The sequence below is a fragment of the Armigeres subalbatus genome, chromosome 1 (genome assembly GCF_024139115.2).
Source record: "Armigeres subalbatus isolate Guangzhou_Male chromosome 1, GZ_Asu_2, whole genome shotgun sequence".
Classification (NCBI taxonomy): Eukaryota; Metazoa; Arthropoda; class Insecta; order Diptera; family Culicidae; genus Armigeres; species Armigeres subalbatus.
The window spans coordinates 13185479-13212470 of NC_085139.1; the positions used below are offsets into that span (position 1 = coordinate 13185479).

General features: G+C 42.3%; 3 protein-coding genes across 3 annotated transcripts in view; 2 read left to right on the forward strand and 1 right to left on the reverse strand.

The window, feature by feature from the left end:
• Positions 1-1188, forward strand: part of LOC134205964 (uncharacterized) — a 64132-nt gene extending 62944 nt beyond the window's left edge. Inside the window, exons 20-21 of the mRNA XM_062681662.1 lie at positions 582-761; positions 827-1188. Of these exons, the coding sequence (XP_062537646.1) occupies positions 582-761; positions 827-977 (331 nt within the window). The 3' untranslated portion in view covers positions 978-1188. The remainder of the gene's footprint in view (positions 1-581; positions 762-826) is intronic.
• Positions 1189-3299: 2111 nt separating this feature from the next.
• On the forward strand, positions 3300-19702 carry LOC134221878 (serine/threonine-protein phosphatase 5). Its single transcript, XM_062701050.1, has 7 exons — positions 3300-3696; positions 16392-16784; positions 16848-16969; positions 17040-17310; positions 17376-17826; positions 18519-18600; positions 18684-19702. Exons 1-7 carry the CDS (start codon positions 3555-3557, stop codon positions 18738-18740), a joined length of 1518 nt encoding a protein of 505 aa, XP_062557034.1. The 5' UTR covers positions 3300-3554; the 3' UTR covers positions 18741-19702.
• Positions 19703-21011: 1309 nt separating this feature from the next.
• LOC134205965 (uncharacterized) lies at positions 21012-23277 on the reverse strand. The gene is made up of 3 exons (XM_062681663.1): positions 22060-23277; positions 21843-22003; positions 21012-21684 (listed from the first exon to the last, which is right to left on the reverse strand). The coding sequence occupies exons 1-3, from the start codon at positions 23275-23277 to the stop codon at positions 21012-21014; spliced, it is 2052 nt and encodes a 683-aa protein (XP_062537647.1).
• Positions 23278-26992: the final 3715 nt, after the last annotated feature.

Sequence of the window (26992 nt, forward strand, 5' to 3'; positions counted from 1 at the left end):
AGAAAGGCTCCATCACCGCTAGGTGGATTAATCGGGGTTTTTGTAGATAGATATTTATCACTGCTTCTTTGAAAAAAGTATATCCAACATATTTTACCATGACCATAACACTGTGAGGTTGACAGTTGCTTGTTACTTACAAAATAGGTGTATCTTGACAGTTAAAAAGTGGTGGAATTAAATGGAATAGCACAAACATGTCTTTTGTATCTGAATTGTTCATAAGTAATTTCAATTTTGTTTTTCATATTTTAGATCTCGTTTAGTTATGCATATGCGGACACATAAATCAAATCCAAACAAGAAAAGGTTTCCTCCATTACATCAACTGTTAGGTAAAACATCCAATCAAAAGCGGAAAAATAGTGGAATGACGATCAGGGATACCAAGAAATGCACTAAATGTCCCAAGGTGTTTCAAAGCATAACATCCTTATGGTTCCATCACAAACATTCGCATAAACCAAAGTACAAGTGTACAATGTGCTACGGAGCATTCACATCAAGGTAAAATATTGATAAATCTAAACATATATTCAATATTGTTTAACTATATTTATTGAACATCTTTATCATTATAGCACACTTTTGGATAGGCATAAGAGGACCAAACACAGACAGGCGGAGGGCTGCTCCTTACCAATGGAATGTGTTCCGTGCAACAAAGTTTTCACAACCACAAGTCAGCGCACATCACACATACTGAAACATATGCCAAGAAAACGTTCCTGCCAAATTTGCAACAAACAATTTTTGAGCGCGTAATTGTTTTTCGCACGGCTGCTGTCTTGTAACACGTGATAATCATTTTTTGTTTTCTTTGCAGCAATCGTTTACTAAACCACGTGAAAATGATTCATAATGCTGATAGCGGGAATGACTCAGAAGACAATCCCGAACCGGCTACTGTACAGAATACTAACGTCGAAGTGATAGTGAAAGATGAGCCAGTCGAAATTTGTGATGAGCTCAGTTGAAAGCCATTTCCAGTACGATTCGAATGTTCACACAAATATCACTTGAAACAGTGACATTTAGGTTTATTCAAAAGCTTATTCAAGTTAGCAAAGCAGTAAACAATGAACATTCAAATGAGTATAATCATTGTCATTTGAACTGATTCTGTGAAGAACATCTCAGTGATGTTAAGTACAGCACCTGAATAAAAAAAAACACTTGCAACGTTAACCTGTAGTTTACGCATAACTCTCGTAAGCCCTGTGTGAAAAGATTTAGCGCGCTCTTGTATGAATCTCTAAAAATATGCCACGAATCAATAGAACTCTTTACGCTTGTCGAACAGCATATTTGCGGGTTGAAATCGCTGTTATTTTGCCTGTCTTGGTACAGTGATCATCACGTCACTATCCAAACCGTACCTGGGTGGACGTTAGGCAGAATAACAGCGAGTTCAACATTGCTTGTTCTCTCATATGGTCCTTTGCTAATATTCAGATTCTATTCATTTCACACTTGCCGTTCGCTTGCGGTGTCAATAGAATCTGTATCTTCATTACTTTCATATACTCCCGTACGCTTTAAGTAGTATAATTATCACCGGAAAAAGCCAATAAATTTAATTTCGAGGTGATTAAAACCATCCAAGTTAAACATAATATAGGGGACAGACGGCTTTGGCAGGTTTTGTTCTATTATTGGCAGGGGGGTTTTCGTCGACCGAATTTTATGAAATTTGGCCACAATATTCTTTGATATGCAAAGAATGTTTAGGCCAAATTTGAGCAAAATCAGTCATAAAAAAACCCCCTGCCAATAATAGAACAAAACCTGCCAAAGCCGTCATTCCCCCTATGTATTTTGTTTTGTGTTAGGAGTTGAGAGTTAGTACTGTGAAAAGTTGTTCATTTTTATCTGCCTACTCGAACGCCGTCTGCTACCAAAACTATCCAATTTTCTGCTACCAAAGTCACACGATACGGTTGGTATGCACGAGAAGACGGAAACAGAGAAATAATGGGGAAAAAAGTTTGGGGTTCGGTGGAGACTCAGCTCCACTGCTCGTCCTCTTTTGGGCTTGAGCCATCGAGTGTGCTTTTCGAGACTATCTATATCGCGAATAAGGATATTAAAGTTGTGCGGTTGGCGAGAATAATGCCCAAGTACTGATAGTGCGTGGATTGTGCGTCAATATCCCGAGAAATAATCCGAAATCCGCTGGGAAACTTAAGTTATTCCGTGATGTTGGACCCTAATCGCCACCTCTTCTTCTTCTCCTTCTTCTTCTTATTGGCTTTACATCCCCCACTAGGACATTGCCACCTCGCTGCTTAGTGTTCATTTAGCACTTCCCGCGAGGTTTCTGAGCCAAGTTACCATTTTTGCATTCGTATATCATGAGGCTAACACGATGATGCTTCTAATGCCCAGGGAAGTCGAGACAATTTCCAAGCCAAAAATTGTCTAGACCGGCACCGGGAATCCAACCCAGCCACCCTTAGCATGGTCTTGCTTTAAAGCCGCACATCCTACCGCTAGGCTAAGGAGGGCCCCATCGTCACCTATTTTGGTCCCAATCAACCGGTCGTAGAAAAAGTGAATGCTCGGTTATTAAAAAGCCGACTGCGTGTGCCTAGCAATGGTGGGGTAGCCAAAGAAGCAACTGTTTAGTGTGGTGCCGAGTAACGCGAGTACACAGTGCACAGGGTCTGACGTAATCTCCAGCGTCCGTCCAACGACGCTCATACCGAGGCTCATACCTGGCCCCCAATTTTTTTTGTTTGATTTAGATGCAAACAACATGGACACCGTCGCTTGAAAATCATAGCAAAGAAAGCTTTGCAATGATTAAATCAAATTCAATCTTCAATAAATTAAATCGAAAATAATCCTAGTATTGTCTATGCGAGTCATCGCTGGACCGTCGCGTCGCTCAACCAGCGAGCGCTTTCCAGTTTGGTGCTGCAGCGACGCATTGAATTTGCCTTCGTCGCTGGAGCACTAACTGGAAAGGGTCGCCAGCTACCAGCGACGTTTCAGTCGAGCGACGTAGTTGAGACAAGTTCATATACATGTTCTCGATTTTATCTGCGTCGACATAATGAGTGGATAGACCGAATATGGTTTTAGCTTAAATTTTAATCTATTTAGCTTTTATATTTTTATCCGTGCAGTTTTATTTTCATATTCAAACTGACAGCCCCGAACGATTTGAATCACTGCTGATTTTACTCTTAAAATTTAAATTGATTCCATTCCTGCTTGCACAACACCACAGGGCATTTGGTGAGAGGATTGTCATCATTTTGACAGTTCTCTCACGTTTTTCGGTCCCACTTCCATCATTCGCGCTGAGTGCTGTTTCTTCAAAAAATCACATTCTGCGATTACACAGCGTTGTGCAGCACTTTTTCCACAATTTTTGTAAAGTTTATTTCGGCATTGAAAATACACTTTAATTCGGTTCCGGTTTAGTTGTGCACTTGGTGGATCTTTCACGGGGAGTGCATTCTCTTTCAGTGGACACAAATTGTCTCGAGTAGAAAGTCCCGGAGCTTAGCACCGCGAATTGGATTTTTTTCTTCTAGTGAAGGATAATGTCTGCGGCCGTGAAACCGGATGATGGCGTAATTGGCGGGGACCAAACTGGAATCACGGATTCGTCCGACCCCAAAAATATGGAAACGATTAAGGCGAGGGCCGAGGAACTGAAAAATCAGGCGAACGAGTACTTTAAAAGTGAGTAACCTACGTCAAATATTGTGTGGGATGGGGAAGGGCTGGCGTGATGGGCATTACACAAATTTTAACTGGTCATGCATGGAAGTAACTAGAATCATATAAAAAATTGTTATTTTGAGCTAATTGTCAACATTGAAACTAATCAGATCGAATAAGGTATGGTTTGTGTGTAGCCAAATCATTATATTTAAATCTGAATTGCTTCAATTTTATCTCAGTATTTAACTTTTGGCCGGAGTTTTGTTGGACCAAACAAAATCAAACCAAGTGTAATTAAAATAAGATACTTTTTTTTACAGTTAACGTGTATAACTTATAATTAATACTCAAAAGACCAAGCTCTTCAAGAAGGCAAATTTTGAAATTGATAAAAATAACCACTCAATGTGAAATTTTAGGACAAGGTTTAATTCTAGTTTCGATTCCTCATCAAGTATTGTATTGTCCAGATTCCAGAGGTTTTCGGAATTATAACAGATTCCGTTGGGGTACCTCCGATATGGCGTTTGGGGTATTTCGATAAAAACAGTTTTTTTTATATGGAGCTCTTCTTAAACATTACCCAAAAATAAAGTTACATTAAATACGGTTCTATTAATGATTTAACAGAATGGATCAATCAAGGTAACTTATTTTGCACTTACCGCATCAAAACAACGGGGGCACTGTACGCAGATTTCTATTCGTGTGTGTTTGACAGAACATGTCTACGGTGGCGCGATCTGCTCATTAAATAGCGGCAGTTTTTGCTTATTGATTGGTCCATTTTTGAAATACTGGTGAGCGATGTAGGATGTCCCCAAATGTCCCCGGGGATGCTGTAGGAAGGGACATTTTAGTTTCAAGCCCAAAACATGTTGAACGATAGCTCTTTCTCCATTATTTCCCACAAATCAACTTCTGGTAAGTCTATACAGTGCGAAAAGCCAGGAACCTCACGGCCCTGGGAAAACCTGTAGGAAAGGACATACCCGTTTGTAGAACAAAACGTGTCATGCGACAGCTCTGCCTTTTTTGTTTTTTACGCGTAATGTTTCAAGATAAATACATTGAATTTCTTTCCGTGTAGTCCTGCACACATTGGCGTAACTAACGGAAAATTCTAGGGGGGGCTAACTTTTCAAAATTTTAATTTTTACAGTCAAATCATAGAAAATTGTCGTTTTCGCCCGACGGTCAACCAAACTAATGTACCTATATTGTTCAAAAGATGGTCTAGCAGTTTGCTATTTCAACTCATCTTCCGACGACTTTGATATAACAAACGATATTTATCATTAACCCTGACCTCATAAGAAGTCATAGGAGTTGTATATGAATTCGTTGATGTTTCATTTACCTCCCTTGAAATCTCAAAGTTTTGACAAACTTTACCAGACAAATAAGAAGAAAAAAATAGATACGATATGGCCATACTGTACTCTGTATTTGGTAATAACGTTCTTGAATGGATTCTAATCATAATCCTTTCAGGAATGCGACACATCTTTCAGGATTATGTTAGAAAGCCAGATATTATTTGTATATGGTCGGGGTTCTGCCAAACCACAACAAGTGGCTTTTTGACTGACTTGTGATATTTTTTGTTCGTAAAATGAAAACGTAAATAATTTCATATCAATTCATACGTACATTTGTTGTAGGATACTCTCAGTTATGGGGTTGATGGACCGGAGACCTCTCTTTTTGACATTCGATGTTTTCAAAAATCAGGCGAGAATTGATCCAAGCTCAGAAACTTAATAAAGTGTAGTCAACTTGCTGTAGTGTTTCGTAGAGATGCAATGAAAAAAAATCACTCTCTGTAGCAAAAATTCTATGGGGGGGCGGTCTAATTGGATTCTAGGTGGGGCTAACGCCCCCCTAGCCCCCCTGTAGTTACGCCAATGGCTGCACACATTAGAATGTGTGAGTGGTGAGAAGACTCAGCGCTTGAACTTTTTTGACGTAGAATTACGTCTTTCGGTAAGATAGGGGGGACCCAAAGATCCAAAGTTTCAAATTTGGGACCGTCACGAAAAGTGGTCAGGAAGTAAAAGCCAATAACTCAGCCGTTTTTCAACGGATTCTGGAGATTTTGGTATGAATCGATCAGTAAACTCTCTAAGATTTCATACAACTATTGTAAACAATTGATTAAATGCATTTCACTATTGAAAAAAAAATCAATTTCGTCAGGTCGTGTGTTTCGACGGCTTGACGCAGTTTCGAACGCGAATTGTTTTCTGGCTCGGTATGGCACTAGAGAAAAGTGTAAAGGGTAGAGGAACACGAAACCTACGGAATCGATAAAAGTGAAAAAAATTGTTATTTCCGTCGACTCCATTTTCAATACCGGTTGGAAACAGCGGCGAATATCGTAGTGTGCGTAACCAGAGAGAGGAACGAGAACAACGTGAGGAAAAAATCATGGCCGAACCGGTTGAAGCACTAATTCACCAAGTAGATACTTCTTACGATGAATTCAATGGATTTCAAAATCGCATTTACTTGACGGATCCGGCTCGTAAAGCAGAGTTCGAACAAAACTCCATCGACTTTGAGGAGGTGTACGTGTTCACCTAGATTTCTATTTGTGAAATGATTCAGGCGTACGAGGATGAGCAACAAGCTTTAGCTGAAGTCTCTACAGCCGCAAGACAAAAACAGCTGATTGCATTGAATTCCGGTGAGCATGGCTCAGATGGTGGTAGTGGAACACATACTCAGGCACGAAATCCACCTTTGGTAATTTTGCAGCACGCTTCGTTACCCACTTTTGACGGACGTTACGATCAGTGGTTCAAATTTAAAGCCAGGTTCCGTGACAACGTTGATAAGTGTGTACATGAATCCGACGCTACGAAATTACATCACTTGGACAAGGCTTAACGACAATAACTATGATGGTGCTTGGAAGATGCTGGTTGATCGATATGAGAATTTACCAATGGTGATACACGGTCACATCACAAAGTTACTCAACTTGAAGCCGATGATCAAGGAATCAACACAGGAGTTGCGAACCTTGCTTGACGATTGCGTAAAACGGCTGGAATCACTTGAATTCCACAAACTAAAAATGGATTCGATGGCCGAAGCGATCATTATCACTCTTCTGACGGCAAACCTTGACCCTGCAACCAGCAAGTCGTGGGAGTTGTCGGTAGGGCACGGCAAGTTCCCAGGGTACAAAAATACGATCTCGTTCCTGAGGAATCATTGCCATGTACTGGAGCGCTGTGAACAAGGAGTTGGTCTTGTGAAGGTAAGAAGTCAGCATTCTGTTTCAAAACCGACTGCAGCACAAAAAACGTATACGATGATAGTTCAGAAACCAGACGACGGATGCCCGATATGCTCAGCGAAACATTTGGTCGACTCCTGCGATGCTTTCAAGAAGCTACCGATAGACGCGCGGTATGACAAAGCGAAACAATTTAGTTTGTGCTTCGGATGCCTTAAAAATGGACACCGGATGGCATTTTGTAAGAATCGCCTGTCTTGCAGAAAGAAGCATCCACTGATGCACTATGAAGAGAAAAACTCTGGCGGCTCGGAATCTTCGGCAGAATATAAACAAGCTAGTGGCAACGTAGAGCAACTAACAGCGGCGAAATGCGTGATACCTGTCGAACATAGCTTGGCGAAGAAGCAGATCCTATTGGCAACCATGAAAATACCATTTCACGACAATGTGTGTGATCTGAGCGCATCTCGGCAGCAAGCAGAGAAGAGATTCCACTCGTTAGAACGACGGCTTGAGCGATTTCCTGAAACCTTCCCTATTCGACATTATGGTGAGGTTTCGAGATACACTACAGAATGCTCAACAGTTGCAACGCGATTTGGTAGCTCTACTTGCCAGAGGGGCTTTGAACTGCATAAGTGGTGTGCGAACAACGTTACACTTCTCGAAGACAGTTGGCACACGCACATGAAAAGCAGCTGAAATTCGATGAAAGCGGTGTAATCAAGACCCTAGGTATCTTGTGGGACCCAACTGCGGACGCCTTCATGTTCCGAGTGAAGCCAGTGATGAGATTGCCTCTAAACCGACAAAGCGATTAGTGCTGTCCGAGACAGCCAAGTTGTTCGACCCGCTAGGTTTCCTGGCGCCGACTGTTATAATTGCGGAGATGATAATGCAGCGGTTGTGGAGCGAGAAGACGAATTGGGATGATCCCAGTATCAGTTCATTCAAAATCGACCGAAGGCTAACGGCGGATGACGTGGTGCCACAGGAACTCCACGGCTTTGCCGATGGGTCTATGATGGCGTACGGTTGCTATATTTATTTGCGAAGCGTGACGATGGATGGAAGCGTGAAAGTGTGTCTGATTTGTGCCAAGTCAAAGATGGCGCCCATGAAGGAACAGAAGCGTGTTGAGAAGCCTGGAGCCGAAATAGAAGAAATTACTATCCCGAGACTTGAATTGTGCGCGGCTCTTCTGCTAGAACAAATGAAAAAAGTGCGCGAAGCTCTAGCATTTGACACCAAAAAGGTGGTGCTATGGGCCTCGAAAATAGCGTTATGTTGGATAAGTAGGGTATGATGGGGCAAGATGGGTCGCCTAAGGCGAACCCTGAATATCTCAAAACAGAAACATTTTAATTTAACTTTTCAACATGGATCTATAAAAATAGCTCATAATCTGTAAGCCAGGGGTATGAAATAACAAAAACTCCACTTTTTATTCTATTTCGAGTAATTAAAGTAGAAGTCTATTTTTCTGTCGATCAAAAAATGGCGGGGTAAGATGGGTCAAACAGCGGGGCAACATGGGTCACCTTTAAATACTGCAATTAATATCGTTTTTATTCCCAATATTGAATTACACACAGATAGATAGCTTTATTGCCAATGATTATATTGAATAAAAAATATTTTTTAAGCCTTGGATGAAGAAATGGCTCTACATTTAAAAATGTCTGCAAATTCTTATGAAAACAAGCCGTCTGAGTATTGCTTTCTTAAAGACAAAAATAGACATTTTCAATAAACAAATTAACATCATTATGTCAAAAGTAACCTTAAAATAATTAAACCAGCAATGCAAAATATGTTTTGAACACGAACTATGCTCTTCAGTATGTGCTGACCCATCTTGCCCCATTTGTAAATTTATCTTAGAATGTCTAATTTTCGATCAAATTTATTTATTTCAACGCAGTTAGTATAACATCACCTACATTACTTATAATACGTTCACTATGTTACTAAAAATGTTTAAATTTTACATTGCTCGACGAGATAACACGTTTTATAGAAAATGTGTTTCGCATAAGAAACAATGCTGAAAAATATTTTACCTTGCCATACTCTACCAAAATAAAATTTTATCATCAAATCGAGTGATAATAAAGTAGAACCAAATTATTCCTCCTACAAAGTCATAATCTCCACATTAAAATGTACACGATGCTCAAAAACGGCCCTGACCCATCTTACCCCGTGACCCATCTTGCCCCGCCTAACCCTAAATTGAACCTTAAGGCTCCAGTATTTGTGAGAAATCGAGTGATGAAAATTCATAACCTGATGCCGAGCGTTAAGTGGAACTATGTACCTACGAAGGAAAATTCTGCGGATCTGGTATCACGTGGTGTGTTTCCCAACGAACCAATGACGAGCATTCTTTGCTGGTTGGGACTAGCGTTCATCCAGGGTGCAGAATACGAAACTGGTATCGAAATTGTTGCTCCGAACGAAGTCGAAGAGTCTGTTGAGGAACAGGTTACAGCAGTGACGATCGACATTCCCGAACAGATAGTGACAGTTGCTGTACCTGATAACCAACTTACAACGGCATCCTTGGATGCAGCATTTTCGGAAGCTGCAGCGAATCTTTGGCTATGTCAAACGATTTATCTTCAATTGTCGGGTAGGAAAACGACAAGTGCTGCAGCAGCGGCGTTATGGATGGTTGAGCAGCGTTGAACACCACGAGGCTTTGTTGAAAATGGTGTATGTTGTTCAACAGTGTGAATTTTCCGAGGACATCGATCGAGTACTGAAGCGCAAAACAATGAGCAGAGTGCTGAGAAATGTGAATCAAATTTATGACAGCAGTAATCGACTGTTGCGAGTTGGCGGTCGAATAAAGCATTCTGACCTGCCAAAGGATCAAAAACACCCGATTCTTCCGGAACGCAATCATTTTACTGACATCCTAATTGAAGCACTTCATATTGAAAATTTGCACGTCGGTCTAAGTGGCCTCCTTGCAATTGTTAAGCAAAAATTCTGGCCCATCGGTGCCAAACGAGCTATTCATCGAGTGTTACGGAGGTGCATTACATGTTTCCGTTCGAAGCCTACTGACCTGCAGCAATTAATTTATGGGAGATCTTCCGAAATGTCGTGTCACCATACTGCCGTAATCTGGCAAAGTGACGTATACACCATTTTCCAAAAATGGTGTTAATGAGTAGTACTCATTGTACCCTTTAACAGAAAAATGGAAAATGGGGCTGATGGGGCTGATTGACAACTTACGGAATTAGCTGCGCTTTTGGAGTCCCAGTTTCTGAAGCAGCGCATAAGTGATTTCTGCCAACCACGAGGAATAACTTTAGTTTAATCCCCCACGTGCACCGCACCTCGGTGGGTTATGGGAAGCAAACGTAAAGTATATGAAAACTCACCTCTACAAGGAACTCAACGAGAGTTACTTGACGTATGAGGAAATGAATTCCCTAATAAATCAAATAGAAGGAATTTTGAACTCTCGCCCTCTCGTATAACTGACCGACGATCCATTAGATTATAAAGCCTTAAGTCCGAACCATTTTCTAATTGGTTGCGAAATAAATGCAACAGCGTTTTCTTCGTGATGAATCACTTAAACGATGGACTGTTCCGAATCCGGATCCGGGATGAACATTCCGGTGAGCGGACTGAAACTATTTTTTGAGAAGCTGTGAAGATATTGTCCATCTACTTTTGTTTGTAGTTCTGTATATGATGAATGAGTGGTATTTTCCAGGAGTGGACAATGAGGTTGCCTTATCAAACTCAAAAGCTCAAAATAATTTTCTTATCAAACTGATTAGAAGTTAATTAGTAAGAAAGTATGCAGACAGAGATTGGCTTCCTGTTAAATTCCGCGAGTGACTAATAAATACTATCGTCTTTACAGGCCCATCAGAAAACTCTTCGTTAGAAATCATGAAGTAAAAGCTGTCGAATGACACGATCTAGTCTGCACACGAGAATGTTGCCTCATGGTGCTCGTTCCAAGAACTGCCAACAAAGTCTGTCGTCCCTGTAGTGACATGAGCTACTCGGTAATATAACCGAACCCTCTGGAAGGGTTATCAGCATAGAGTATACTGTGTTAAATGTCTAAGGATGACTGAGTAAATAAAGTTAGTTGATTTATAACCATGAACTGAAACAGTCGTTTTTATAATGTTGTTGAAAAGCCGGTTATTACAGTGGCGACGAGGATGAAATAGGCGTTTTATCGTGCGTGCGCTGCACGCAATTGTTTTATATTCTCACGACCGCCGGCAATGGTGCTTTTTCCTCCGGAGTAAGTTGATGTGGTGAATGGTGTTACTCGGACCATTTTTTTCTTTTCCTCATCATTTTAAAACTTTTACCAAAGTAATGCATATAGCCATTTTGTAGATTTTAGTGTGTTTTTTTGTTTTGTTTTGGTGTATAGCATTGCGTGAAAAATCGCTTCTGCCTGTGATATTGGCGCTAACCATTTTATTTTACACTATTTTTGGCTCCCTGTGCACAACTAATTTTGAGAGTCAATTTTATTTATCTCCCTTAAAACAAAAGGAAAGTGCGCTGTTTAGAACCAGTGTAGTGATCAACTGTGGCATTGAAGCGGTGTAAGAGGTAAATCGGCAATATTTAATAGCACAACTGCGGATTTTCAAACTGTTTACGTGCGGCTCGGTGTATGGTGCCGAATTTGTATACTTTACGACTGCATTTTGTTTTTTTCCTATTGCTGTGGTAGTGCGTTTGTTGCTGTTGTCAAACCGGCTGAAAGTGATGCAAAAAAAAAACGACCTTTTACCAGTTGATGACTTGTTTGCGAGGAAAGGGAACGATTTGTTTTCAATTGAGGAAGCTGTTTACGTTTAACCTGTGTTACGTGCCATGGAGAGATTTGAAAGATAATTTGTGTTGCGGTAAATATTCCATGCCGTCGTTTTGGCTTGTTTTTAAAGGCTGCATCGAGCGGCCGGATGATTTCGGTGGATAATCATCAATCGCCACCTGCCTGTTCGTCGTTTTGTTTTGTAAGAACAAGATTTCAACTGAACCAAACAAAATCCAGAAACGATATAGAGTGCGTGTTTAAGGATTCCGTTGCAGATTATTCGGTTTATTTTCATTTGTGGACAATTTCTTATTTGATGGGCAGTTGTTTCAGAAGGTTGCACATACAAATCTTACTGCACAAGCCACTACAGGCTTAGAACTTTTCCTGAAAAGAATATTCGATCAACATAGAGGGTAGTAGTGAATAGGCACAGAAAGAACAGTAATCGATAGTTATGTTTCTGTAAAAAAAAGTTTACTTTTGATTAGGATTGAAGTATAAAATTGTTCAGTATATTTTTAGCATGAAATTTCGATTTTGTGAATAAGAAAATAATAATTTGCGTTCTGAAAATTATAACTAGCAAATATGAATCAATATTAAATTGCTTATGGAACTATGTATTAGGTAATAGAATATTTTAACTAAGGGGAAAGGAGTTGTAGTGACATGAGCTACTCGGTAATATAACCGAACCCTCTGGAAGGGTTCTCAGCATAGAGTATACTGTGTTAAATGTCTAAGGATGACTGAGTAAATAAAGTTAGTTGATTTATAACCATGAACTGGAACAGTCGTTTTATTATGACGATAGTATCTCGGGTTATTACAGTCCCTTACATACTGTCGCATGACACGTTTTGAAAATAATACACCCTCGGAAATAATTATAACGCATTCGCTGATTTTCATACAAAATGGTCTCCTAGCCTAAAATGACCTAAATTTTCAATGGTTCTTCTTCTTCTTCTTCTTATTGGCATTACATCCCCACACTGGGACAGAGCCGCCTCGCAGCTTAGTGTTCATTAAGCACTTCCACAGTTATTAACTGCGAGGTTTCTAAGCCAAGTTACCATTTTTGCATTCGTATATCATGAGGCTAACACAATGATACTTTTATGCCCAGGGAAGTCGAGACAATTTCCAATCCGAAAATTGCCTAGACCGGCACCGGGAATCGAACCCAGCCACCCTCAGCATGGTCTTGCTTTGTAGCCGCGCGTCTTATCACACGGCTAAGGAGGGCCCCAATCAATGGTTGATTGTATTTTTGTGTGTGCATGTTTACTGAAAAGGTACGTTTCAGTTGGACATAGCACATACAACCTCTACTTGATTAGTGCATTTGCGGATGAAGAATTTGTGTAGCTGCCAGACAATTTAAATACTCAGGCTCACTCTAATGTGAACGTGTGCTACACTCATGTGGAAGTGTTGATTTGACAAATGGATTGTGAGTACTTCAACTATACGTCCGATTTCTTCTCAAGTTGCGAAGGCCGACGAAGGTCCTTCGTAGCTTAGATGGTTAAAAGCATCAAACTAGCGTACTGAGAGTCGTAGATTTGAGTCCATCGAAGGAAAGTTTTTACCTACAATATATTTTTCAAATCAAAATCGTCCACAAGCCTTCATTAGCTCTAAAGCCCTATAAGATCAATTATATTGAAATAACACTCAGTTAATTTATTAGTCTACGTAGTTCAGCAGTGCTGGCAGAATAAACGATTTTTTGCATATGGTTTGAACACTCAATCTTCGAACCGTTATAACTTTTTTCGTGGACGTTCCAGCAACGTGCCTTCTTCAGCAAAGTTTTTCGGCATCCTTTGGATTATACTTTAACGCAATGTGCCACTTGGTTTACGATGAACTGAAACCTCTAGTAGTAGCAATGCAAAAATAAACGTTCTCCCATACTAATTTCCATACAAACTTCAAACGTGATGCGGAAAGCGAGGAAGTAACCAATCGTTCAAAGTTCTGCACAGTTGTTTGAGACCCCGAATGGTTTCGAAAAACCATTGAAAAAATTATTATGACGCACTACTCTAGTACATATTCACATCTGACTTTTCAGAAGATAGTAAATTAATGTCCAAGTCGGGCCCCTTTAATGTCCCCTCCTACAGCTTCCCTGGGGATATTTGCTAGAGACGATCATCAGCACTTCAGAAATTCTGAAAAATCCCTATTATAACCGTATTTAGTATAGCCTTTGCTTTAGGAGAGTTCCACGTGAAAAAAAAAAATTTTTAGATGCCTCAACGGAACATGAAATCATTCCAGAATCTGGACATCACGCGATGTGGAATCTAGAATAAAAACTAGATCTTGTCTCAAATTTTCACATTGATATGTATGCAATATACATAAATTCAACCTTCCGATTATGTTTAAATGAACTAAATATTTAAGAGATCGGGCTTACCCCATCCTCCGCTACTCCAACAGTCCTCAAGAGGGGACATTTTCTCCTTGATCAGCCCGATCACGCGTCTCTGCATATCGCACATCACAATGAAAGCTGTTCCCAGCTCGTGTTTGTTGCCGCAACTCTGGTAAATGGTATAATTACCTCTAAACGTCCGCACTATTGATCCCTTCGTACAAACCTTCTGCAGCACTACGATGCCCAATCCACGGTCTTCAAACAAATCGGCGAGTATGCGTGTGCAGTTCCACAAATCGATTTTCCAATTGCTAATCCTTTTCGTCGCTGTGGTCTTCGCCAATTATTTCGATCCGCATTCTTTTGCTGATTATTCGTTGCTTGTTTTAAAAGGGCATGACATCAAATCCACCAAATTTCCGGAGGACCATTCCGCCTAAATGTCCGGTGGACAATGGTACATAGTTTTGCTCAGAGCCATTGACGATGATCAGCCCCCTAACATTGAGAATAGACAGCGTTGTGAGCCGCTCCTAATATGGAGAAGAGACACGCGATCACACTCTGAAAAATCTTCACGTCATATTTACCTGAAAACAAATGCGGTTCTCATCCACCATACTTTTCACGTAAGAGTGACCTGAATAGCATGTAACCTGAACAAAATTTAGCTTCGTTGAGTTACGTGATTTATCAGCTGAATTTGACTGGATTTTCCAGTACTAATGACGTGAAGTTTGAAAGTAGTTACGTATTTGATCAGGTGAGCCTTACGTGATTTCTACGTACTAGTTACGTGAACTTTTAGTGAAAGCTACATGACATCAGGTAACCACTACATGGTTAGAAATGTATCGCATTTTTTTTTTAAATTTATGCAAAATAAAATAGTGACTGTCAACAGACGTAAAAAGGAGACCTTTTCGCTTTGTGCTTAATGCGTTGAAATGCATTTGATGCAGAATGATGTTTTTATCATTAGACAGGTAATACTTTCATTTGGCCATTGCGCTTCGGAAGTTACCGCAAAAACACTGCTGGAGAACAAATCAAAGTTACTGACGAATGTCGAATGAAATTTATCAGATTTGTTGATAAATGATGAAATTAGTGTCTTTCTCGAAAATTGCGGCTTATTCCGCTGTTAAATCAATCACCCTCGAAAACCGAAATCTGGAATAGAAATTTCATACTAACGCTACCGAAAAACTAGTTCTAGGCTTCATGTCACTTTATCTTTTTCCATATCACTTTTCACCGAATCTGATAAATTTCATCCGACTTCCGTTGATATTTTTTTCCAAAAGGGGAACATGCAGGTTCGGAAAATCCCCGCCTAGTGGCACCTGAAATATCTCTTACCTCGGCGAAGCCTAATTATGTTTAGGTTATGTGTCATTCATTCTTACGTGAGTGTCGAGTCACTCTCACGTGAAAAGTATAGTGGATGAGAACCATATTTGTTTTCAGGTAAATCTGACGTGAAGATTGTTTACAATGCTATGGTTTTCCGCAAATGCCGAAGCTGCAATAACACTAACACAATCTCATTTAAATTGTTTACGACTACATACAAACATATTCACCAAGATTTCATGTAAATTTACGTGAATTTCAGGTGAACACTACTAACGTCACGTAAGAATCGTCGTTTGTTCAAGACAGATCAGTTACGTGATTTTTCACGCGAATATGACGTGATGATTATTTAGAGTGCAGATTTGCACCTCCTGATAGGAGGCCACTAGAAGGAAACCATCTTAATAGAAGTTCCGTAGTCATTTATTTTATAACGATCACAGTGAAACGGTACTGTGATATGTCCCTAATAAAGCTAAAACTTGATAATAGATGGGAATCAATGTTATGTCATTCGATTAAATTTTTCTTATTAAAAAGTATAGTTATCAAACTCATTCAATTACAATAATTAATTATTTGAGTGTATTACTTCTACGTGAAGTCAGTGCCATTGGAGATATATCAGCTTCCACACTGATATTCTTCCTTCCCCCTTCATACGGGAGTTTGGCAAAAGGAAGGTCGTGCGATATATACCATCACAAATATTGCCCTCCGCTCGCTTTCAAATCGACTTCTATAAAAACATTCTTCATGCCTGCCGTATCCTAACGGAACTATCAATTCTATACTTTCGCCTCTAATTCTATCATGAACATGTACGTCTAAGTTTGGAAGATGATATTAGCATTTCCATATCATCATTCAATTATTTTATTTCCCAGACAAAGACAACGAGAAGGCCGTCAAACTGTACACAGAAGCGATCGAGCTGGATGGCACCAACGCGATTCTCTACGCAAACCGTAGCTTTGCCTACCTCCGACAGGAAGCGTTCGGATATGCATTGAACGATGCCGTCCAGGCGATCAAGTGCAACCCAAACTACCTTAAAGGCTACTACCGGAGGGCTGGGGCCCATATGGCCTTAGGAAAATTCAAACTGGCCCTGCAGGACCTGGAGCTGGTAGCGAAGCGGTGCCCCAACGACAAGGACGCCCAGACGAAGTACACCGAATGCAACAAAATTGTCAAAAAGATGGCCTTCGAGCGGGCGATCGCCGTCGACAAACAGGAGAAGAGTCTACTCGAAATGTGCCGTGACTTGGAGTCGGCAAGTAAGAGGTTATCGGAGTCGAGGTGATGAATGCGTTTAACGCTTTTTTTCGAATTTATTACAGCCATTGAATCAGATTACGAAGGACCTAAACTCGAAGACGGCAAAGTGACGTTGGAATTCATGAAGCACCTAATGGACTGGTACAAAAATGAGAAGAAGCTTCACAAAAATTTTGCTTATAGGGTTAGTATCAGAACCATTGCAATTTTGAAATATAATTCAATAAAAGAACTTATACCGTTACCTCTTGCAGATCCTGTGTGATGTGGAAGCCCTGTTCAAGAAGCAACCATCACTGGTGGACATCAAAGTGCCGGACGAGTGCAAATTCACCGTGTGCGGTGACATTCACGGCCAGTTCTACGATTTGCTCAATATTTTTGAAATCAACGGACTGCCTTCGGAATCCAATCCATATCTATTCAATGGAGACTTTGTCGATCGGGGTTCGTTCTCGGTGGAGTGCATATTCACGTTGTTCGGGTTCAAGTTGCTGTATCCAGAACACTTCTATCTTTCAAGAGGTAGATCGCTTTGAAATTCAAATGCTTATATTTGCAATCTTACACTGGAAATTCTTATCTTCCAGGAAATCACGAGAGTGTGAATATGAATCAAATGTACGGCTTCACCGGTGAGGTGGTGGCGAAGTACTCGCAAACTATGTCAGAGATGTTCACGATTGTGTACAATTGGCTTCCGTTGTGCCATTGCATTAACCAGAAGGTGCTGGTCATGCATGGAGGCTTGTTTTCGAAGGACGGTGTATCGCTGGACGATCTCCGAGCGATCGATCGGAACCGGCAACCCCCGGAGGAGGGCTTAATGTGCGAACTGTTATGGTCCGATCCGCAGCCGCAGAATGGGCGGGCCCCATCGAAGCGCGGCGTCGGCATTCAGTTCGGACCGGACGTGACGCAAGCTTTCCTGGCGCATAACAAACTGGACTACGTCGTCCGGAGTCACGAAGTCAAAGATGACGGATACGAAGTGGCCCACGACGGAAAATGCATAACGGTGTTTTCGGCGCCAAACTATTGGTAAGTTGAATATTGAAAGCTTATGATAAATAGACTTAAATAATTGACCTGGCTGGCGGCAATTGTGCTTTTTTTTCGGAGGCATCGGTCAAAGCATTGTGTTGGTTAATTTACTAAGGCCCAATTTCTTTACCTCCGGTACCTACCCATACGCTTATGTTATGGATACCTAACCATCGGCTTAAATATTGGATCCAAAAACGTTCGCTAAATTTGGACCCTCTTATCTATTGTTTAACGCCGCTAGCTGTTTGTTAGATTATATGTGAAATCCGGCATTGATGTACTGATTTTACGCATGTGATCCAACGGACATCGTGTCTTGGAGTCTTAAATGGAGGTGTTGTTTTTCATCAGTGATAATGATGTGAGATCTCTTATTTTTGGCAATACTTTTCTGATGCATTCCCTGATGATGATGAATCGTAGCTGTCGTATCCAAACGATTTGGATGGTGCATGCGTTCCTATTATGGATTAATCAATTTTTAGGATAATAACAAATTTTATTGTGGTTTTCACAGCTGTTCTAAGAAGCAGGAAGTAAAACCTTTCCCTTGATATATAAAGTTCACCCACATGCCTTTTACTTATTAAAAAAAAAAAAGTTGTTCTTATGTATGGCGACAATTGGTACACCCACCCTAAAGTAACTAACTTTCTTTTTGTTAAAAATTCCAATTTTCATTTCAGTGACGCCATGGGTAATTTAGGTGCATTCATCAATATAAAAGGAAATGATTTAACACCTAAATACAAAACATATGCCGCTGTTGTAAGTATCGCGTACTGCACTACGTACTGCACCACATATTCGTTTATTATGCATTACTCAATTTCATCCCTTGCCCTGCACAGCCGCATCCCAAAGTCAAACCAATGGCCTACGCTAGCTCGCTAAGTCTTCTTGCGTAGTACCTGAGCTCAACGGATACTGCCAATAAACTAGTTTCCTAGTAGTAAGTGGAAGTGATCGCGGGATTCGACCAACATCAAGCAGCCTGGACCATCTCCAACCGCTGCCTGGAACGGTTCTGCTCTGATCTTTTTCGTTAGAACAACCAATTGTGGAGGTAGGTATTATTTTTTTAGAAATGGTTTTTTTTTAACTGATTCCAACACAACACGTTTACAACATTGAGTTTTATGTTATACAACATTTTTGTGTTACTTTTATGTACAATGTACTGCAGTCGGACTGTTGAGAAGTCGCGATTAAAATTTTATTTCAAATTTAGAAAATGCTCTGAAACATACAAAAATGATGAAACACAGTTGTTAAATTCTAGACTGTTAGGTTTTAGACAGCATCTTACAGATGATAATTGAGATAAAAAATATATAGGAAAAAAAACAAGAGTAGTTAAATAAACACATGATTAAATCGTGATCAAATGTGAAACTAAGACCAACACAACACACTTGCTATACTCTAGTAAACATACTACAAGTTGGTATTGTAGAAGTAAATTTACACACTAACAATCACACTCCAACATTCTTACGAATAAATAAAAAAAAATATAAAAAAACAGTAGAGCTAGTTCTCGAAAACCAAAAATCACAATATCAATAAAAAAAAGCCGTTACGCTCTCGACGGAGACTCCGCTTTTTCTATACGTATGACTCGGGAAAAAGATTTTCGGTGTAAATTGAGAAGAACATTGCCCTATCTTTACCACACATTAAAAAAAACAAAAACGAGTGAGCTGAAACGAGATCGAACACTGTAATAAATACAACGGAGGGCTTGTCAATGAAGCCGAATGCATGTGTGCGTGTTTTAGTGGATATGGAACAAGTTGTACCGTACGTTTTAGGGAAAAGAACAAACATTATAGATAATAAAGCCGCAACCATTGTTTCAGAAAATGAATTCCACGGAATAATAGATAGTTCTTTGAGATGACATAAATCCCTAATCGTTGTAAAAAGTGTTCTAGAGATGGTGCACAAGCTTGATTTATTGATTACTAAGAGTTAGTAACATTATATGTCGCGTTATTGATGGTCTCCAGTTAGGGCGAAGGATTGCCAATCCGGAGATGGCCAGTTCGATTCTCGGTCCAGTCTACGACGTTTCCGGGTGGGATACATACTTGACTCCGTAAGAATAGTATATCATTTTTTGTCAAATAAATGGTTTTACGAATCCATTCGGGGTCCCAAACACGGGACTGACACTTGAATACCTCTACCACAGTTCATTTCGTAGCCAACATAGAAAATTCCGCACTGACAGCCATAAGAAGAATCATGGGAAAGAAAGAGATAGGTGCGTTCCACACTGACAGTTCCATAAACGACAAGCAGAAGAAAGAAGACTGCATCTACACTACGAAAACACAACCAAAACATCAGACCCCCGGTCCCAAACAACTGTGCCTAATTTTGGCCCGATTGATCGCTTTTCGCATCGCGTTTGAAGTTTGTATGGAAAATAGTATGGAAAAACGTATATTTTTGCATTGTCATGTCTAGAGGTTTTAGTTTATCGTAAACCTAGTAGCCCATTGTTGGTCGTACCAACTGGAGGGTCGTCTTCCGAAATAATGAACCGTCACGATGATTCAAGGTTGGTTAAAATTTCCTTTAATTTTACAATAGTTAGCGTTTATAATGTGGGTGTAATATATTCGCTTACGTTTAGTGCCTCCAACTATTGTTACTACCGCAACTGTTGAATTATTTAGGATAAGTTTTCACTAGTTCATTTACACGTTAGGAATTTGATCTCTTACCATTTAGGCTTTTAGAAATAATACGATAATAAATTGCCACAAACTATCGGCTAATGTATGGTATATGATGATCTAAATTAGATAAGAAGATAAACGTTTAGGTATCTAAAGCAATGCAAATTCAGAGTATAATTACACCTTGATATTTAAGCACTATAAATGTAATAGTAAATAGTAAATAGTAAATTCAACAGTTTAACTTTTCAGCCTTTACAAATTATTTACTTTTAAATCATTTGTCTACACATGAGTTCACGTTTCATGAATCAGCATTTTTCCTTCTGCCTCTTCTGTCATCTCTGATACAGACGTCGTGTGTCATATCTATCGATCTGCATGTCAAATGTAACGATATCGATAAGAGCATTGGATTGCGATGGTAGGTGCGTACGTCCGAGGACGTCACACTCCCCCCTGGTATGCGAAACAGATCTTCAAGTTCGCTTACACAACATCGCGCCGAACATCCAACACCGCTAACTTAACAGTCGGTCGCTCGTAAACTCCATGAACAGTTTGAACGGTTGCCTTGCGAGTTTGCCCTCCACTAGTTACCACTCCGATTACCCGTCCCTTGGGCCAACAGTTTCTGGGATGCTCATGATCCACGATGACTACGATGTCACCCTCCTCAAGAGGTTTCGCCTTCTTGTGCCACTTCGTACGTCGTGTTATGTCGGGTAGGTAGTCCCGAATCCAGCGCTTCCAGAAGAGATTCGCCAGCCATTGGGATGTCGGATGTCCTCGTCGCAATGCCGCAGTGTCCGCGTCCACGAACGTCAACGGTTTTGAACCATCCGAGGAGCCCAAAAGAAAGTGGTTGGGCGTTAGGGCTGGTGCTGCTTCGTCATCGATTGGCACGTGAGTAAGAGGGCGCGTGTTAAGTATACCTTCTACTTCCGTTAGGGCATTCCTCAGTTCCTCGTCAGTTGGGCGCCGTGCGTGCAAGACTTCGGCCAGGTTCCGTTTGACCGACTGTACGAGTCGCTCCCAACTTCCTCCCATGTGGGGCGACGCAGGTGGGTTGAACTGCCACGATGTAGACGACGTAATGAACTCCCGCATCAGCTGATTCCGATCAACTTTTGGTAGAGCTCCTGTAGCGTTCGGTTGGCACCTACAAAGTTTGTGCCCCTATCGCTATAGAAACTAACTGGCGTACCTCTTCGCGCGATGAAGTTCCTCAACGCCATTATGCAGGAACTTGTCGTTAAGGAATGAGCTACCTCGATGTGGACGGCTCTTATTGTCAAACATGTCAGTAGAACCCCCCACCTTTTCTCGACCCTTCGACCCACAATTACTTCTATTGGACCAAAATAATCGACCCCCACATGTGCGAACGGCCTCGTGTGTGCGGATAGTCTGGCCACTGGAAGATCGGCCATCTCCGGCGGTTGAGGACAGCGTCGCGATTTTTGCACCACTGGCAGTTTCTACGGATCGTGGCAAGTGTTTGTCTCAAGCGAAAAATGCTATACTTTTGGCGAACCTCGTTGACTGCGATGTCATAGTTTCGATGGAGGTACTTTTCGTGATAGTGTGCCAAGAGTAGCGATGTTACTGGATGCTTAGGTGGTAGAATAACAGGATTCTTCGCGTCGCTGTGGAGATACGCACACACGCCGGTTCTACCCTTCATCCGCAATACTCCTGAGTCGTCCACAAATGGGCTCAGCTTGTAGAGCGGACTCGCCTTTGGAATTTGTTTTCCCCTTTCTTCTTTAGCCACCAACACTGCAACCTCGTCATGGTATATGTCACGTTGCGCTTGCCGATAATGGTGTGCTTCCGCACTGCGAAGCTCTTCCCGCATGAGTGGTCCAGCAATTAAGGGAACTTTCCTACAGCTCCGTTGAATGTTCGTGCAGAAACGAAGCACGTATCCGGTCACTATCAACAGTCGTCGCCAACTCGAAAACCTGCTGACATCGATTACCGATTCGGAAACACTGATGTGGAACAATACGCTGGGTCTCATCTCTTCCTCGGTAGAGATCTTTACTGGAAGGCTGGGCCACTTCTCTGTTGCTTGCATCAGGAACTCTGGACCCTTGAACCACCTGCTCTCCGACGATAGGTCAGGTCGATCTCGCCATCTGGTCCCATCATCAGCGACATTAGATCGAGTCGGAACCCATCTCCAATCGTGGATGTCCGTAGATTCCAATATTTCGCTGATTCTTGATCCGACGAAAGCACTGTATCGCTTGTGGTCGGCACGCAGCCAACAGAGCACATTTCGAGAGTCTGTCCAAAATGTACGCTTACAAATGTTCATCGTCAGGCTTCGTGTTACATTGGCAGCCAATCGACACCCCAGAACTGCGGCTTGCAGCTCTAACCGTGGGATTGAGGTGTATTTCATCGGTGATACTCGAGTCTTAGCCGCAACCAGAGAACATTCCAGCTGGTCACCTTTCGTAAATCGCAGAAACACAACGGCTGACATAGCACTTTCGCTGGCATCAACGAAGACGTGCATATCTACTGCAGCCTCTTCTATCGACAATACAACTTGCCGGTAACACCTTGGGATCCGAAGTTTCTCCAATTCCGGGAGAAGACGAATCCACGTACGCCACCTCTCGAACAGATTTTCAGGGATAGGTTCATCCCAATCAATCCCAGTACGCCACACCTCCTGAAGCAGGATTTTCAGTAGAACCAAATAGTGATCTATCAGCCCTACAGGATCGTAGATGGTCATCAGTGTCCTAAGGATCTCCGTTTGGTGGGACAACGACTTCCATCGAGAAGCGCTGAATCAAATCTCGTCCATCCGATCTTGTACTTGAACACATCATCCTGCGTATCCCACCACATACTGAGGATTTTCTGGCTAGCTAACTCGGAAGTTATATTCAAATCCTTCTCTGTTGACTGCTCTGCATTCATTTTCGACAGCACCAGCGATGAGTTGGAGACCCAGTTGCGGATTTCAAATCCACCCTGCATGTGGATATAACGTACCGATTGAGATAGCTTGACGATTTCTTCCTCCGTTTCGGCGCTCAAAACCATGTCGTCCACATAGTGTCGTTTCTTGATCACCGCTACTGCTTCCGGATATTCGTCTACGTATCTGTCTGCGTTGCTGTTCTTCACGAACTGGGCTATAGCAGGAGAACAGCTCGCCCCAAAGGTCATTACCTGCATGACATAAGTCCTAGGCTCACCATGTTCCACGATACTGCGCCACAGAAACCGCTGACAGTGCTGATCTTCCGGAACTATCCGTACCTGGTGGAACATCTCCCGAATGTCAGCACACGCCTACTCGATGCTCACGAAACTGATACAGAATGCCAACTAACGACGTCAACTGATCGGGACCAGTAAGGAGTGCCGAATTCAGTGATGTTCCGTAAGCTGTGGCGGCGGCATCCCAAACGATACGTACCTTTCCAGGTTTATTCGGGTTGTAAACCGGGAAAATCGGTAGATACCACACTCGTTCACGCTTCTCCGACAGTTCTTCTGGTGTTAGTTCGCGAATGTAGTTTTTCGAAATGTATTCCACGATTTTCTCGTTCAAAACGTTCGCCAGTTCCGTATCCTTCGCCATGCGTTTCTCCAGGCATTTCCACCGACGGATTGCGACTGCCTTGTTATCCGGTAGCCGAATTCTATCAGAGCGCCATAAAAGGCCAGTTTCGTACCGCTCTCCATTGAAGTGTGTCCGAGATTCCAACCAACATTGCTCGCTCGTCATCCTTAGATAGTCGTTCGAGCTGGTTGGGCTTGACTACCAGACTGTCGATAGCAAAGTAGTCTTTGACCGTCTGGTTTAAGTGCGTCATGCTTTCTTCGCTACACGTACAAATGTGATAGGTGTGACTAGTACTCGAGGAATTTTTCGTGGCCCAGCCACCGTACACCGACCATCCGAGATTGGTTTTTACAGCAATTGGGTCGCCAATCTTGCCCTCACGACTTTTCCGCACCAGCATAACATTAGCGTGCCTCAATCCAATAAGTATCCGTGGACGAACGTTCGTGTATGATTCCACAGGAAGTCCCTGCAGGTATCGATGCTGTTTAGTGAGTTGAGTCATATCCAAAGACTGGAAGGGTAATTGCAGCTCTTCCACCGTTCTCACATCTTGCAGTAACAGCCGCTTTCCTCCTCTTCCGGCGACCACAAGCTCGACACTCTGTGAATCGGATTCGTAGCGATGAGTACCACCCGTCCATTTCAGGCAGAGCGGATGAATGGTTCCGGACAACCTCAGCTCCTCAGCTAGTTGCTGGTCGATGAGCGTAAGTTCGGATCCATCGTCCAGGAAAGCGTGACATTTTAGCTGTATTCCGTTTCCAAACAATGTCACTGGCAAGTAGCGAAGCGAGCCCGTGCCAGTTTGATGTGTATTGACGTTGCGTTCCTCGTTCTGCCTCGAAGGGCCGCTCCTATTGGCACCGCTTGGTGGCGTTTGTGCTAGTAAGTCCTTGTGAAGCAAGACGTGATGCTTGAAGGTGCATCCGTTCTTCCCACACTCTCCAGAATTGCAGCCACCTTTATGCTGCCGAAGACATTTGCGGCAGAAGTTGAATCCACGTACTGTTGCCCACCTTGCTTCGTACGACAGCTCAAGAAATCGCTTGCATTTTCCAAGATATTTGCAATCTTCTTTGCACGCGGGACATGCTTTGTTTCCTCCGCTCACTCCGGTCACCGTCGATCTTTCTTGGGTTGGGTATACAGTATGAGTCCTATCCTTGGAATGAACTTCTGCGTGAGTGTTCACATACTTCTCCTTTCGGTTTCCTTTTATCTCCTGATTCCTGCCTCCGCGGCACTGAGGCTCGAAAACAACGGTAACATCTTCCGCTAAGTTGTATATCCACTGGCTGAACGTGGACAACTTTACCTCTGGCAAGTTTCTCTTGTACCGCGCCCAATCCAGCTTTATTTGAGGGGCAGTTTCTGGACAAATTCTTTTAGGAGCGTGGCATCACACATATACTCCTTTCCACCGCAAGCTTTTACAGTGGCACAGAGATTCTGGACCTCCAGAGCATAATCGACCAGCTTGTCCATCGCATCTGGCTTGATAGTCGGCATCGATATAATCTTCTCCTTCAGGTATTCAATTATCGTTTCCGGTCTACCGAAGCGTAGTTTCAGTGCACTGATTGCTCTGCCTACCGTTTCAGGCCGCATCAAGAAACTACGAACAGCGTTAAATGCATCTCCCTTCAAACAGTTCCTCAAACGGATCATGTTCTCCGCTTCCGTGTACCCACACATAGCCGTTGTATCTTCATACGTGGACAAGAACATTGGCCATTCCTCCGGATTACCGCTGAACTTGGGCAGCTCACGAGGTACAACCTGTCGTGCTGCAATCTCATCCTTCGAGAGTCTTTTGCTGCTTCTCAGGGAGTGTTGCCGGCCTGTAACTGGTCGACTACTACCACATATTTCAACTTTCTTGGCTGTTTCACTCTTCGCTCTTTGGTGTCTTCGCCCTGCTCGTTCGTCATAGGGTTGTGCTTCTTCTTCACTGCCATCACAATTGGTTCCACCGAAGGATGAAAGTTCTTCTTCACCCTTTGTCCCGGTACCAGACATTTCTTCTTCGCTTGAGTCTTCTATGCTGGTTTCCTTGTATGACGAACGCTTATCTTTCACTTTGGTTTCGCTGCGATGGTTCAACCACTGTTCCACCTTGTGATGACCATTATGCTGATCAATGACTGATTCACCACTGCCTTCCAAATCGGCCATCTCCTTTAGAACAGCGAACTTCTTTTCAGCTAGTTCCCGCTTGCGCCGCATCTCTTCTTGCATCAGTGTCTCTTCAGCCTCGATCTGTTGAAGTTCCACATCCAAACGCGCCTTGACTGATTTCCGTGATGCTGCTGATATTGATGAACCAGCCTTGCTCACCCTTGCTTTCGTCGCTACCTGTGCATCATCTCCGCTCCGTCTAGTATCTGCAACTGCATCCTCGCCATTCGCCGCCGTATCACAAACATCATGTTTCCGCCCCGTCGTTGGAATCACTTTCTTCGTACCTTTGTAGCTGTTGCTCGAGTTGTCCTCTTCCGTAACGTCACCGCCAATTTCTGTGTGGAGGTTTTCCTTCTGGATTTCGTTGCCTTGGTTGCTTTCGCAGTAGCGCATTCCAAGCAGATCCAACTGCAGCCCTGAATATCCTCTGAAACTCCCACGCACACGAAATGGTGCCACACATCACATGTATCGCACTGCACCATTTGGTCGTCGTCCGGTTTATCGCACAACTTACAACTACCTCGAGCCACCGGTGTGGTCTCACACGCCGCGTTGGGGGGATTTAACGAATTGGGGGTCGAGCTCGCGAAAATAGCGCCTTTTGGGTCATTACTTAGGGGTTGTCTAGACGGGTCTTTAGGGGGTTCTTTATTGCCTGACTTTGAATTGGAAGGAGATGTTTGCC

Coding starts and splice junctions, on each gene's coding strand:
- LOC134205965 (XM_062681663.1), bottom strand. CDS start 23,277: ATGACCATCTACGATCCTGTAGGGCTGATAGATCACTATTTGGTTCTA. Junction 22,004..22,059: donor ATGACATCGCAGTCAACGAG/GTTCGCCAAAAG, acceptor CACGATCCGTAG/AAACTGCCAGTGGTGCAAAA. Junction 21,685..21,842: donor GGTCGAAGGGTCGAGAAAAG/GTGGGGGGTTCT, acceptor CAAACTTTGTAG/GTGCCAACCGAACGCTACAG.
- LOC134221878 (XM_062701050.1), top strand. CDS start 3,555: ATGTCTGCGGCCGTGAAACCGGATGATGGCGTAATTGGCGGGGACCAA. Junction 17,311..17,375: donor ACACTTCTATCTTTCAAGAG/GTAGATCGCTTT, acceptor CTTATCTTCCAG/GAAATCACGAGAGTGTGAAT. Junction 17,827..18,518: donor TTTTCGGCGCCAAACTATTG/GTAAGTTGAATA, acceptor TTTTCATTTCAG/TGACGCCATGGGTAATTTAG.